Genomic DNA, 13,550 nt, shown 5'->3' on the forward strand with positions numbered 1-13,550 from the left:
ACTGCTGCGACATTAGTGTTCTCATGGACTGGAAATCTTCAGATATGTAAACTAAACTAAGATTTTCAGTCAACTTTTCTGTTATAATTTGACGTGGCGTTTTTTTTTTTAACTTTAATACCTCTAATACCAAATATTATGCTAAAATTGAATTAGATTTTTTTTTTCTTTTGGGTCATTGGGGGCCATGACGTGTAGGGTGAAAAAAAAAAGGTTTCGACATGTTTCTATTAATTAGACAGGAAGACGAGTCTGTAACTTATAAAAACAACTTTAATGAGTCAAGATAAATCTAAAGATTCCCCAACTCGTACACACAATTATTTCACAGACTTTTTTAATGCTTTGAACTCAACCGGATGAGCCACTCGGCAAACACGCATAAACACAGCATCCAGTCTACAAATGGGACTACCGGGAAGCTTTCTCTTTGAGCATCAACGCTGTCATTCTTGAATTTGTGTCGAGTTTAACGGACGCTCGAAGCGTCTGTCCGTTCAGCTGTGACTAGATGTCGGAAGGCCGGGCTGAGCTGCTGTCATGCCGTCGGGCTGCGAGGACGGATCTGTAACAACCAAAGTGGCGGTTAAAACGTGCTGGAGGTGACGGCAGTTACAACCCGCGCCTCAAAGTAAGCAATGCTCACACATGCCATTGGGTGCTCCGGGGTGGCGGGGGGCCATCGGCTGCATTTGTCCTCCACTTGGAGGGATCCGGTTGGCCATGGGCTGACCTGAAGAAAGCCACAATGGAGACGGGGATTGATTTTTGGATGGAACAATTCAGATTCAATAGATAACTATTGATAAGAGTGTTGGGAATAAATGAACCCAATGCCACGCAGCTGCTATTAAATTAGGTTTTAAATGCAGGTCAGTGATCAAGGAAAAATCACACCAGTCCTAACCTGAGTGCTGCATTGTGAATCCTGGCTGGCTCTGTTGCTCCCTCTGCTGGTGAAGCTTCATCTCTGCCTGTTTGAGCTGCTCAGTATGGAAGGACTGCCTCTCTGTAAGAAGCTGTTGTCGCTGCTGCTCCAACTGCGCAACAAGCAAACAATCATCTTAAGGACACAAATCTGAGAGTGAAAATGCACACGATGGAAAAAAAAAAATTCCACAATTGACTCACAGCTTCTTTCTCGCGGTCCATGATAGTCTCCAGTTCTTCAAAGTGCCTCAGTTTGATCTCAAGCTTCTTCATTTGCGTCTCCACCAGCAAAGCCACAAGAGACTTGATCTTTCGCTCCTCGACTGCTGCCAAGTGCTGCGTGAAGAACAAATGACGATGAATTAGTTGCTAAGAAGACTGAACAGCCAATGTTTCCTCGTGATTGGGTTCAAAATGAGACCACGCCCTCTACCTTCGCCTTCGTAGCAGCAGAGGCCAAAGCGGCCGCTGCTGCCGTGGTAACAGTGCTCTCTACAAGATCCAGCTCCACTGCTTGGCCCTCATCCCCTTCTCCCTCCTGACGCTGCATGCCATCGTCCTCGTTACCCGTGCCTGGGAAAGTGTTGAGAATTTCTCGAGTACAGATAAAATACAAAGCATCTTTTATAAAAACCTGATTAAAGCCCTGATATTGTACCGATTCTGTCGCTTTCCTCGGCGTTCTCTCTTTTGACGCCATCCACTTTGGGCACTATGGACTCAACCAGGAGCCCGTCAGCATTGACGGCGACCTGCGTGAGGACCAAATACACATGCGGTCAACAGCAGGAAGTGGAATTAACGTGCCTCTGCTGGTCAACTACCTGATGGGAACTGCTGTTCATCTGCACTTGTGAAGCATCCATTGAGTCTAAGGGGTGAAAATAAATTAGGAACGCACATCATTTGTAGTGGATTGTACTTTACGTCAGAGTGTCACCAGTTGATTTCAGTTGATTGCAGGTCATTCCACTCAAAGACTCTTCCTGGACTTGTGAAAATTCCTCTGCACACAAACTCAATCTTGAGACACAGCAAGTTAAAACCACACAAAGGAGTTGTGGCGCGTCCCCTCACCCAGTGCAGCCTTCGCAGCAGCCGACGCGACGCGCGGATCCACCACCGAGGCCAGGAAAGCCACAGTGCTCATCACGGGGTTCTCTGATTGGCTGAAGGGAACGGGCTGGTACGCCAGCGGGCCGAGCGAGGCGGACGAATCCTCGAGATACGGGTCCTCTATGGGAAGACGGAGGAAGTGGAGGATGCAGTCATCCTGCGTCCTGGAGCCCACGTGCTCCGATACTTTATTCCAGTCGTCTCTGTAGACCTCCAAGGCCTGAGAAAACCCGGAAAACAAGTTGAACCACAGACACGCCGCCGTTACATTACGATTCAGAACAAAGAACTGGATAATTACTTCTAACAACAAAAGTGTCTCTTGCTCCGTCCATTCCCGTCCTGCACAAGCGCCTTTTGTCTAACAAATGCAAAAGAACAAAAGCAAACGTTAGACGATGAAAAGAGATAATAATAAAACATATCGGGTAACATGAAGTAACACCTTTGGGTGTTTCTTGGTGTAAACGTCCATGCGCAATCCGAAATTCTGGCAATCCGACGGTTTCTCTCTGCTCTTTTCTGGGAAGCACAACATGTGCTGTGACGCCGTCACCTGCGACAGTGTATTCGAAATAATTTTGCACTGTCAACTACGATATCTTAGAACGAATATTGCGCACACGTGACTTCTGTTTTAAAAAACATTTTGGAATGAATTATGCTGCGCGGTGAATTGTGCACATACCTGCAGTGGTTTGTGTTGTAAGGGTGCCAGCCCATTTGGTGTGTCTGCCAGTACGTTAAAATGAGGCGTGGGAGGCGGTCCCATGGGGAGCGGTCTGCTCTCCGCGTCCACCTGGTAGTTTACCAAACCCCACTGCTCTAAAAACGCATGCACCCTGAACACAAAGAGCGCCAGAATCATTTTTGACGGACTTTGAAGAGCGCACACGCGAAATGCATGAACATAATCGTCTACCTCAAAATGGAACAAACATCTCCAGTGAGATTCCGCCGGCAGGAGGTTGAACTGAGGTATTCCTGCGGGTTCAGCCGGTACGTGTCCACCATGAAATTACGATAGGCCAGGTAGCTGGAATGTACAAGACGGAGTATACTGTTAACAAATTTGACTTTACAGTGCTTGACAGTGTTTGGGTCACTCACACTTCCGGTGATTTGGACTTGTTCTTTCCGTTGAAGAATTCAGGCATGGCTCGTTTCTCTATTGAGTGGATGCTGACAAATAGAGATTCGGCGTTAATGCAGTAGAATGTCCAAATCAAAACGGAATAGACTATTAGGATGCATTCCGACATATTTTGTCACCTGTTGTTATTGAACCAAGATGTGTAACTTGGTATTATGATGTGATGGGTTTGTTCAGTGATGTTGTCCTCTCCTTCTAATAGGCGAGGGATCTCCACTCTTCCCTCCTCGTCGTCCTGGTTTAGAATCCACATTGCACAAACACAACTGGTTAACATCCAATTCCAATATTTGCACTTGCAGGAGAAAAAAAATAGATCATAAATTACCCTTCCTGGAAAATCATCTTCCTGGTCATCTAAAACAGAAATAAAAAATGGCCAATCGCATAAAAATGGCAGAAGAACAAATAAAAAAAATAAAAAATCCAACAATTCTAATGAGAGCAATTGCAAAGCATCCATTGCAAATATCGAACTATTATGCGGTAATTTTATTTTAAGGGGTACATTTACCCAGGTCAGCCATGATCCCTCCTTTGACAGGCGTATTCTCGCTGTCCTTTTTGAAGTTGACTGAAAACGACAGAACATCAATAAAATAAAATCAACATGACTTGGACACAATGGATTGTTAGCTCAGTTCGTATTATCATGACTTCTGTGATGACAAAAAAAAAGTTTAAAATACAATAATGTAATTGTGGATCATTTCAAGAAAAAAAAAAGTCATTCAACAGCAAATAGAAAGCTGCATTTTTTTTCTTCGTTGGTTTTTAAGTAAAGCAGAAAAATAACCCAAATGTCAAAATAATGGAGTTTGGCTTTTTTTTTTTTAAGGAAAAAAGTATGCAAAAAAAAACACATGCAAAAATTACAACATGAATGTTTTTCTCCACATGTAAAACTTGACGCTGTATTTTACCAATCTTGGGTAATATGATCTCCTCCATGTTTGGAACAGGAGTGGGGTTCTCCATTTCTTTGGTCAAGTCCTCCTCTGGCTCATCCTCTTGCTGTCCGCGTCGCCTCCTTCATGTAAATATCCACCAGTTACTCATGAAAGTACAGAACAACACCACCGTGCAGGATTTCATTTGAACAAACCCCTTCTTTCCTTTCTTCCTTGCTTCAGAGGACAAGGGAGAAGGAGAGCGTCTTCTCTTCTTGAAGGGAGTGGACTTCACATCCTGGCACAAAGTTGAAGAATTGTAAAAAACAAACAAACAAAAAAATCTTCTCATGCTTAGCCATTGGCCATCAAGCGGGCAAAAAAATACAACAGACCTGATCTTCTCGTACGTGGACGCGCTGTCGGAAAACAACAGGCACGTTCCCTTCATTCACGCAATAGTCTTCCTCGTTCATCCACTCATTGAAAACGTCCGTGTCCAGAACATAGCCAGCGTGGACCTGCAGCACACAGACACATCCCCAAAAAATTGTAATACTGTAGATAGTTTGCAAACAGGGCTGACACTTGGAAAAACTATCATGTGTGCTCACCCGCCACGGTTTCTCGACATGAGGAGGCTCCTCAACATCTCCACTGACATCAGTCGAGGGCAACCAGCTGTCATAACTAGAATGATGGGGGAAAAAAATAATGGTTAAAGTTATTGGGTGAGAATCTAATGCGTGCTCACGTGTGTACGTCTCATACCTGTCAGGGTGCATGGCCCAATGCACCAGGATATGGTTTTGTTTTCGCATGACGGGCCGAATCCAATCTTCTGGAACGCAAAAACTTCAAATCAAATTCAGTCCTCACTGTGTACTAATTAGTTATTACATACAGATATTTTTACCCACCTTCCTCTGTGGATGAGGGCAGTGGATATACGTGGTGGCTGGCAAGGCTTCTGTCCACACTAAGTGTGCCCTGCATGGAGTAAAGCAAATCCGTAGTACCGACATTTACAGGAGCTCAAAAGTAGGAGGCGCTTAAATTTATTGTTCAAATGTACAGCGTTACCTGGTGCTTTGTAACGACGCCGCTAATTCTGCTAGCCAGCTCCGGATCCAGTGAAGGGTCCAGATAAACCACTGGATGTGACATACAGTTATGCTGTTGACACACACACACAAAAATAAATTAAAAAAAAAACAAAAAACATTCACATTCATTGCTTCTTAGGACAATTCTGTTTATAAGTGTGTCATTACCTGTAATAGTGTTCTTTCAATCATATCAAACATTTCAACATTCCTATCACTCCTTGATGGATTTTGCAAGTCAAACCGTCGCCTGTGAAAATAGAGAATGAAGGGAAGGTCCAGTAATGTATTATAATCACACATAAGCAAAGACTGCTTTGGGGTATGCTTGTGACTCACCAGCCTTGCTCCGATTTGAATTTGTAAGCTGAACCGAGGATGTGACAGAGTCCACCTCCTGGCCGCAAGTCCATGAAACATTGTGTCTAGAAAGTTAAATATACCTCCGTCAGTGCTTTTTATTTGTTCATATGTTCAGATGGTGTGAGTGAATTTGTGATCACATCAAGACACAAGCATCATCACACAGTATTTCAGTTAAATACGTTTCTTGCCTCTCTGGTGGTGTCATGAGTTATAGAATGCAGATTTTAGACCGTGATTATGATCAGTGTATGTTGTTTTGTATAAATGCAGAAAAGGTAAAGAGCCATACCGGTATTTTTTTACGGGCAGGATTTGGAACTCGTCTGCCGAATGCATCCTCTTGAAACTGCAGGAGCTGCAGCGTCATAGCAGCCAGTGCCTGACATGATGGAGCATCCACCAACACAGACTACACAAAAGAGATTTCCTGAATATGAGGTGGGCTTGCTGATTGACAATCACGGTGGTGCATATTCCAAAATTATTCAGACCAACAGTTAAAATTATTACAATGAGTAGGTGAGATGCTACATTTGATTTCAATGCATATGTGCAATTTCAGTGATGTTTAATGTCAAAAAATGACAATGCAAACGTTAACCCCTCAGGGATGTCTGTTTACAATCCGCAGGAAGGCGGTGACTAGCTTTTTAAGCATCGAGCTAGCTACCTTTTTGTAGTGCTTCCCGATCCACTGGCGCACTAGCTCCAGCTGTGGTAATATGTCGGGGCTCTCCCAAAACCAAGCTGACGGACTGCCGTCTTTTTTCCGATGTGCGGCGAACCCGGAGCTGGTCTGACTTGTCCCTGGAAATTCAACGTTCGTTGCTCCGGACATAGCGAGAATAAACACTGATTATTATGAAACGGCAGAACAAAACTGGCTAGCGCATACTAGCTTTGGGAATCTCGCGTTCTGTCGCGAGATGACAGATCGACGCGTGTCTACGTAAAAAAAAAAAGAAGTAATGTTGCTGTTTGTCCGCTAGAGAGCGATAATGAGCACCATCAACCAAACCAGGAAGGGGAAATAGAAGAAAAGGGAGAGGCGTCAAATGTGAGCCAGGAAAATACAACGCAAGGAAAAAAGTCAAGCTTTAAAGTAGACTCGATAAACAGCTCTGGAGTTGTCATTCTTTGCAAGAAAAGCGTGAATTTGCAGATTCAGCTCACGGAGGTCAAGGTACGAAATATTACTTGGGAAGAAAGGAAAACAGTTGGATTGTTTTGCTCAAAATTCTCCATTCTTGCAAGAGTACAGTTTAAGCAACGATTGTAAACAATGTTGAGACACAAACGATAGAAGTAATTAGTAATGTAATTCATATATTTGCACGTACAAGGTGCTTACGATTTAAATCAAGTCCCGTTGTGATGTGCAAATTATGGACCAAACTGGTCCCATATTGTTTTGTATTAATCTCCACAAATCATTCCATTCATTTGCTTTTTCAATCAATGCGTTTTCTCACAAGTAGCACGTAAAGTAGCAACGTGGAACTTCCCAAAATTGACAGTCTGTCAAAAATGCAGCTTCAGGTTGTAATGACACCGTCACCCGAGGACAACAAAGATTTAAAATCCCATATGGGTTTTGGAGAAATTCAGTTTTTGTTATATAGAAAAACCTAGAGTAAAACAAAAACAACTTAATACCTCTTTTCCAATTGGCTGACAATTTCAGTAATTAAAAACAGCAAATACAGGAATGAACAGTCCCAGAAAGGTGATTGTCCAATATTACACCATCTGTGTATATAAGCCCGTGTTTCATATACATGTTATTGGTCATATTTATGGTGGAAAAAGTTTAGATTTCTTTTTAATATATTGTAAAAATGTGGCATTTGAACAGGGGTGTGTAGACTTTTTCCACCCACTGTATACTTTCAATCCTTGTCTTTCCAGAGCCTGCCATCACATGGGCGTTCATGGCCTGACTACCTTTGTGGAAGGAAACCGACATTTCCTTTTTGATATGAAACTCAAAGACAGTCGTCTGATTATCGACGGCAGCAGTTTGTATTTCAATCTCTACTTGAAACACGGTTTGGACCGACAGCACGGAGGAGATTATGATGCCTTCGCATCCCTCGTCCATGAGTTCGTCTCTGCTTTGCAGGCCTGTAATATTGAGCCATTTGTCATTCTGGATGGAGGTAATTGCATTACTTAAAATCACACTTTATTTATATTTCTGTTCCTGTTATAATATAGTTCTTAAAGTTTCTTATAACTCTTTTCAGGGATTGACCCCAGCAACAAGAAGTTTGGCACGCTGCAGCAGCGTCTGCAATCCAAAATCAAGGAAGCTGACAATATGTCTCACGGTCGCAATGGCTCGGTTCTCCCCATCCTCACAAGGCAGGTCTTCATTGAGGTCCTAAACCAGAAGAAGGTCTCCGTGGTCCAGTGTCTTGCTGAGGCTGACTGGGACATTGCTTGTTTGGCTCACCAATGGAGGTGCCCAGTTCTGAGCAACGACAGTGATTTTTTTATTTTTGACCTTCCAGGTATATAGGACTTGGATATAAAGAAATACAATGCTGTGTAAAAGTACTTCTCCCACTTTCTGATTTCAGTTTGTTTTGTATTAACACACCCATATAAAATTACAAGTTAACCGATTAACCACTTCTACTCGCCACGCCCCAGGCCTTGATAGCTGCTAGATTTGTTGACTCTGTAAACCACTTAAATATTATCGAAATAGGTTAGGACAGTGATTCTCAACCGGTGGGTCAGAAAAAGTAGGTCATGCCCTGGTGGTAAAAAAAATTACAGAGGTTTGTGGTGGTACCGACATGCGACAAGAAAAAATGCAAAAGTTATGAAAACCACTCCAGAAAATGCTTCAAAGCCATTTCCAGTGCACTCAGTGATTATTTTGTACTTACAGCTAAAAAAAAATATATATATATATAGCAAACATCGGAAAGTGGTAAATACTTTTTCACGGCACAGAATATATTTTATTAGATGATAAAGATTTGTTTTTGTGTTTTCTTTCTGATCATAGGTGGATACCTGCCAATGCAATTTTTCAACTGGACCAACCTCAACGGGAAAGCCTCTCACCGCTACATCCCAGCTCGGTGCTACACCACTCAGGGTCTCTGCCGTTTTTACGGGGGATTGAATCCGGAGTTACTGCCCCTCTGTGCTGTACTGGCTGGTAATGATTACGCCACTCCAAAAGAGGCTGAAAGACTCCTTCATATGATCAATAGAACACCTGGCGGCCGGGCGAACAGTAAATCGCCTTCTTCCCGTATTGACGCCCTGCTTCGATGGCTGTCGTCTTTCCCAAGCTCAGTGCAGGCCCTGGCGGAAGTGACGAGGCTCATGGGAGCGAAAAGCAGCGGTGGGCTCAGTTCACAGTTAATGGCGCTTATGAAGGAGTATCATGTGACCCCTCAAAGCCCGTTGACGTGTTGGTACACTGATCGCAAGGTCCCGGAAGGGCATAATAAGACATTGCCCAAGTGCTTGTCATTAGCTGTCACAGAAGGACTTTTGCCTTCCTTAGTGATTGATGCTTTGGTTATGCGCAGGGTGCTCCTCAATCCACAGGTGGAGAACAGCAGGCAAGCGAGCAGCCACTGTTGCGCCACAGCGATACGCCAGGCTATATATGGGATATTACTGCTCGAAGGGAAACAAATGCAATGCAATCCTGTCAGCGCCCAGAGAGGCGAGAGCGCTCAATGGGCCCAAGCGCACGGGGGAGGTCAATTACCTCAACGGAGTGGAAAAGATCAAGCCGCCGCCCCCGTATATGTGGAGGAGTTTGGTCGTCTTAACCTCAACTTGAAGAGAAACCAAGTGCAGGCACAGCGGCTAAAATCACATTTCCATGTGAATACTCTCAGTGAGGTAATTATGCCTGATTTAACCTCGTGGAACTCTTGAGCATTTTTCCATTTCAAGTGCTTGCCAACTTTTTCTAACCACTGTACAGTATGTCTTTAAATAATTAAATCCCAAAAGAAATACAGCTGATGACAGGTCTGTTACTTGTCCTTTCAATTATGCAGGTCCCCCGGGAGATTCGTCGTAATGCGCTGTTTGAAGTCTTGCGGGTCAATCCGGCTCATTTGTCCCGCGTTCCTCCCAACATGCAGCTGCCCGTTGCAGTGACAAGCTTCTGGCTGCAGGAGGCTGTACCAAAGCCTTCGCAGCTTCAGCTCCAGGCCTTGATCGTAGGAATGGTTTATGGAGAGCTGATTTTGATGCAGCAGAGTGGAGTTGTATGCTACCCAAATTCCGGTTAGTTGCACAATGTACATTTCCGAACTATTATTCGAAAAGCTTAAAGAAAAACCTGTCCTTCCTCATCAATTTTCTGGTCCACAATTCCAGTCCAAACGGATAATTGGCCCGAGCGCTCTTTAATTCGTCAGCTGGATCAAATTCGTCTGTCTTCGAGACAAGGCATGGATGTCGCTGCGGCTCACAGTTTCAGCCAATGGCAGGCCTGCCTCTGGAGTGCGCAGTGTCTGAATCAGCTATTGTTGATCCCAGTGAATGAAGTCCGCTTCTCACAGTAAGAGAAAATATAATGCACTGTTTGCATTTTCCGACTTTTTATACTTCTCACAAAAAGTTGGGCATATTGGACTTTTGGATGAAGCAGTGGACTATCACCTTCTAACTATAACTCTCCTTTTTCGATTAGTTTGTTCAGCGGTACCATGGTGCACGGCGTTCTCAACCTTCTTAAAAAAGGTGGCTCAATAGATCACATGCTTCCCAAGTTTTCTCACGATGTTTACACGCTCCTGCTACACACCGTGATGAACTGCACCTCCAAGCCTCAGACTTCTTCAGTGAGAGTGCGCACGGGGCGAGGCTGCGAGCGGGGGAGAAGAGGGCGAGGAGCCATCGGAGGAAGGAGAGGACGAGGGAGGCAAGGGACTGACGCGATGAGCAACCGCTTTGCGGTTTTAGATATCAATTGGTAAGACAAGATTGACGTGAAGACTTACATGTGACCAAATGGACGGGAGCATATTTCATGTCATTTCAAAAAATGCTAAGCAACGCCGTAATTTCAGCATTAATTAGATTTCAATTCCAGCCTTTTGATAACATTTGTGGTTGTCGCTTCAAACTCCGCTATGGCATAGAATATTATCAATTTTTATTATCAGGTTCTTAACATTTCTAACTGAAGCATGTTTTATGACATGGACTATGTATTGTAATGCAATGCCTGTGTATTTTTATTTTTTATTTTTTTTATCTGCAATGTATGCAATAAAACGTGACCATTCATACACATTTCACATTTAAAACGTAACAGAAGGAGAGCAATTAAAATAATTCAAACTAATTCAGCATATTGCATCATTATTTGTTTATTACAAACAACAAAATGAGTACATTTGAATATATTGTACAGTAAATTTAAGTATTACAAATATCGTCAAATCGTGCAGAGAGTTGCATTTTCTACTTAAATACTGTGTGTGGACACGCCTGACCACGATAATAAAAAAGATAAGAAAAGATTTCAAGAGTCGTATGACGCTGACGTCATGTGGAATGTGGGCTATTGTCTGAAGTCGTTGACACGAAAACTCTTTGTGGGACGCACGAGTTACAGAAAATGTTCCGGTGCCTCTGCACTTGCTGCTTTGCAAATGAAAACTCCGACAACGAGGTATGTGTTGAATTCCATGCACTTGCCGTGTATTGTCAAAGGAATGTAATTGAGTCGGCTGTGAGCTTTCAGGGAAATGTTTCACATTTAGCTGCACAAGAGGTACAATGTTTCTTTCGAAATAAGCGTTTAGATAATTCAATAAACTTATCTCGCTGGGTCAGATTTGTTGATAACCGCTGTCGATGTGCCCTTGAGCAAGGCGCTGACCCCTCCTTGCATGCAAGCATGTGTGTGATCTGGTTGTGTCTGTGTGTCGTGCGACACCTGAGTGGACATTGAATTGATTCTCCCTTCTGAGGGATTTTAACAAGCACAATTTAATTCAAATTCAACAAATCCATTAAAAGGATTTCTGCTCCATTTTCTTGGAAAAGTCTTCAAAAAGAACTTGCCTCTTTGGCCGCCGATGAAAGCCTCATTCGATTAATTATGTTGTGAATTCATTAATTGAGCGCCGTTCATAGTTCTTTATTATTTGTTTTAATATTGTTATTGTCCTAAATTTCATGCAGCTATCTTGGCCAGGTGTCGCTTGCAAAATCGATCGGGTTAAATCGAGGTTCAATTCAAAATGTAAATATGATTTGCATCATCAGAGGCAGCCTCTCCTGCAGCCCCGCCCACCTGAACTAAATGGAGCTGAATCTGCTCGGCTAACACGACCAGTACACAGTGGTATGTCATCCCTAGTTCTGAATCGATGGCATGTCATGAGTTAATCTGTGTGGTTTAGTGATTTATTTATATTTTGCCAGATGTGCAGCAGACTGGCAAGTTGATGATGAGGCGAGTATGCGTGCCGGAATTGGATTTGAGGTTTTCCGATGTGGCCGAGACCTTCAACGAGCTTCAAGAACGATATGAGACCATGGTTCGGCATGTCAGAAACCTGCAAAAGAATTGTGGCTGTACACACGATGATCATCTGATTCTATCTAAATGCGTGGGCAAGATCAAAGAAGAACACCGTGAGTGGCTTTAGGAGAAATCAAATTATGATTTAAGAATTTCAATGAGGCCTTTTCTGTTCAAATTCCTCTCATTGGTCTTCAAGGGGACAAATATGAGGTCTCACTAAGGATGAAGGGCTACGACTTCTCCCTCTCTGTTGTTCCCGTGGATTCAGAAGGAGCAGATAATGAGTCTTTGGTTCCTCCCGCTCTGCGATCAGCTCAAGAAGAGCTGAAGTGCATTTCTGAGAACACCAAGGCCGTCGTGTCTAAAGGTACCATCCTTCAAGAGCTGATTGGCTGGCTACTCCGGAGCAAGGTTAAAATTGCTGAACAGGTGAAGAAGGTCGCAGAGACTTACCAGGAGCAAGGAAGACTTCATGAGAATCTGGAGAAGAACATGAAGGAAGTAAGGAGGGCGAAGGAGTTGTCAGTGCAATACAGACAACGCGCTGAAGAGGTCCTCACCGAGGCAGCTCAAATAGCAGGTGCTCCTCTGTAGTTCTTTCACATTTTTTAATTGAATCCACAGAACATCACCTTCATAAAAGTCATGTTGTATATAAGCTCGACAGTGGTGCCTTGAGCTATGAGTCACGTGACTTTCCTGTGCGTGTTACTCAAGATACAAACTGGCAGGTGACTCAACTCACTTTTAAACAAGTAGCAATTTGGAAGCTATAATTAGTTTCTCAAAAACAGCCTCCAAGGTGGTTATTGCCACTCGCAGCTGAAGGTTACCATCAAACTAAATGTAAAACAATGAGAATTAAAAAAATAAATTAATAAATAAAATATTGCCACCACTGCTTTAATTTTAACATGCAATGGGAAACTCCATCGGGACATGGGCTAAAGGAATTAGCCTTAAAGCAATGGATATTTGAACACTAATGGTGAAGCAACACATGTAGACTCACAATATAACAATACTAACAGGCATATTTGCTGTCGAATTGAGTCCAGAGAGGAAGCTAAGTCTCTAGAACAGTTTCTTTGTGTGTCCGTCTGTCTAGCTGGCCAAGGTGCATGCACTAGAATGAGCAGCACAATGTGCTTTGAAAAAGAAAGTGTGACGAAAATGTTTTTATTACTTTTAATTCTATTTATCATTGCTGTAGGCTTATACAGAATTATATTATAGAGTGCTATTTTTTCTCATTTAAAAAACATTAATGCCTTTCCTTTAATTTAAATGTGGAGAGATTTGATACATATATTTTTTGTGTGAAAGGAATGGTCGATTAACAAACTAAAATTGTATCCAAGGCCGCAAGCACATACAAAGTAATAATAGACCGTCAAAATCGATCTCTACATACCTGTAACTCTTGTATCACGCATCTTATAATAAACGGAACGAATGCTGCA

General features: G+C 42.9%; 3 protein-coding genes across 9 annotated transcripts in view; 2 read left to right on the forward strand and 1 right to left on the reverse strand.

Moving 5' to 3' along the window:
• Positions 1–10,845, forward strand: part of aste1b (asteroid structure-specific endonuclease 1b) — a 32,200-nt gene extending 21,355 nt beyond the window's left edge. For 2 of the 5 annotated variants that reach the window (XM_088318565.1, XM_088318566.1), the window contains 9 exons: positions 4,162–4,235; positions 4,333–4,525; positions 5,871–5,999; positions 7,624–7,720; positions 7,808–8,074; positions 8,581–9,437; positions 9,599–9,830; positions 9,924–10,107; positions 10,240–10,845. In XM_088318565.1, coding sequence (XP_088174691.1) covers positions 5,946–5,999; positions 7,624–7,720; positions 7,808–8,074; positions 8,581–9,437; positions 9,599–9,830; positions 9,924–10,107; positions 10,240–10,525 — 1,977 coding nt within the window. In that variant the 5' untranslated portion in view covers positions 4,162–4,235; positions 4,333–4,525; positions 5,871–5,945 and the 3' untranslated portion in view covers positions 10,526–10,845. Of the gene's footprint in view, positions 1–530; positions 632–4,161; positions 4,236–4,332; positions 4,526–5,870; positions 6,000–6,255; positions 6,745–7,469; positions 7,721–7,807; positions 8,075–8,580; positions 9,438–9,598; positions 9,831–9,923; positions 10,108–10,239 lie in introns of those variants that run through there. The other 3 variants (XM_088318567.1, XM_088318563.1, XM_088318564.1) reach the window with 3 other exon arrangements.
• Positions 256–6,494, reverse strand: smarcc1b (SWI/SNF related BAF chromatin remodeling complex subunit C1b). Of its 3 annotated transcripts, none has more exons than XM_088318561.1 (28): positions 6,232–6,494; positions 5,851–5,970; positions 5,535–5,620; positions 5,364–5,445; positions 5,173–5,265; positions 5,010–5,079; positions 4,861–4,927; positions 4,704–4,779; positions 4,485–4,610; positions 4,305–4,387; positions 4,123–4,229; positions 3,714–3,773; positions 3,528–3,556; positions 3,319–3,434; positions 3,157–3,228; positions 2,969–3,082; positions 2,735–2,888; positions 2,492–2,602; positions 2,348–2,407; positions 2,008–2,266; positions 1,871–1,936; positions 1,755–1,801; positions 1,589–1,682; positions 1,364–1,503; positions 1,132–1,266; positions 908–1,040; positions 647–733; positions 256–565 (listed from the first exon to the last, which is right to left on the reverse strand). In XM_088318561.1, exons 1-28 carry the CDS (start codon positions 6,397–6,399, stop codon positions 498–500), a joined length of 2,823 nt encoding a protein of 940 aa, XP_088174687.1. In that variant the 5' UTR covers positions 6,400–6,494; the 3' UTR covers positions 256–497. The 3 variants fall into 3 exon arrangements, with proteins under 3 accessions (XP_088174687.1, XP_088174688.1, XP_088174686.1); XM_088318562.1 differs by having other exon boundaries at positions 653–733; positions 4,861–4,930; XM_088318560.1 differs by having other exon boundaries at positions 4,861–4,930.
• Positions 10,846–11,160: 315 nt separating the features above from the next.
• On the forward strand, positions 11,161–13,507 carry LOC148321351 (uncharacterized). Its single transcript, XM_088318570.1, has 4 exons — positions 11,161–11,226; positions 11,826–11,904; positions 11,985–12,197; positions 12,284–13,507. Exons 1-4 carry the CDS (start codon positions 11,173–11,175, stop codon positions 12,679–12,681), a joined length of 744 nt encoding a protein of 247 aa, XP_088174696.1. The 5' UTR covers positions 11,161–11,172; the 3' UTR covers positions 12,682–13,507.
• Positions 13,508–13,550: the final 43 nt, after the last annotated feature.

Source organism: Idiotropiscis lumnitzeri, chromosome 16, assembly GCF_059441095.1.
Source record: "Idiotropiscis lumnitzeri isolate Australia: NSW breed Sydney's pygmy pipehorse chromosome 16, RoL_Ilum_1.0, whole genome shotgun sequence".
Taxonomy (NCBI): domain Eukaryota; kingdom Metazoa; phylum Chordata; class Actinopteri; order Syngnathiformes; family Syngnathidae; genus Idiotropiscis; species Idiotropiscis lumnitzeri.

Bases quoted from the DNA above. Each gene is read 5' to 3' on its own strand.
- smarcc1b (XM_088318560.1), bottom strand. From the start codon at position 6,399: ATGTCCGGAGCAACGAACGTTGAATTTCCAGGGACAAGTCAGACCAGC. The intron at 4,230-4,304 runs GTTTGTTCAAAT...ATTTACATGAAG, and splicing joins AGGAAGAAAGGAAAGAAGGG to GAGGCGACGCGGACAGCAAG. The intron at 2,603-2,734 runs GTATGTGCACAA...ACACTGTCGCAG, and splicing joins TACAACACAAACCACTGCAG to GTGACGGCGTCACAGCACAT.
- LOC148321351 (XM_088318570.1), top strand. From the start codon at position 11,173: ATGTTCCGGTGCCTCTGCACTTGCTGCTTTGCAAATGAAAACTCCGAC. The intron at 11,227-11,825 runs GTATGTGTTGAA...TTGCATCATCAG, and splicing joins ATGAAAACTCCGACAACGAG to AGGCAGCCTCTCCTGCAGCC. The intron at 12,198-12,283 runs GTGAGTGGCTTT...TTGGTCTTCAAG, and splicing joins CAAGATCAAAGAAGAACACC to GGGACAAATATGAGGTCTCA.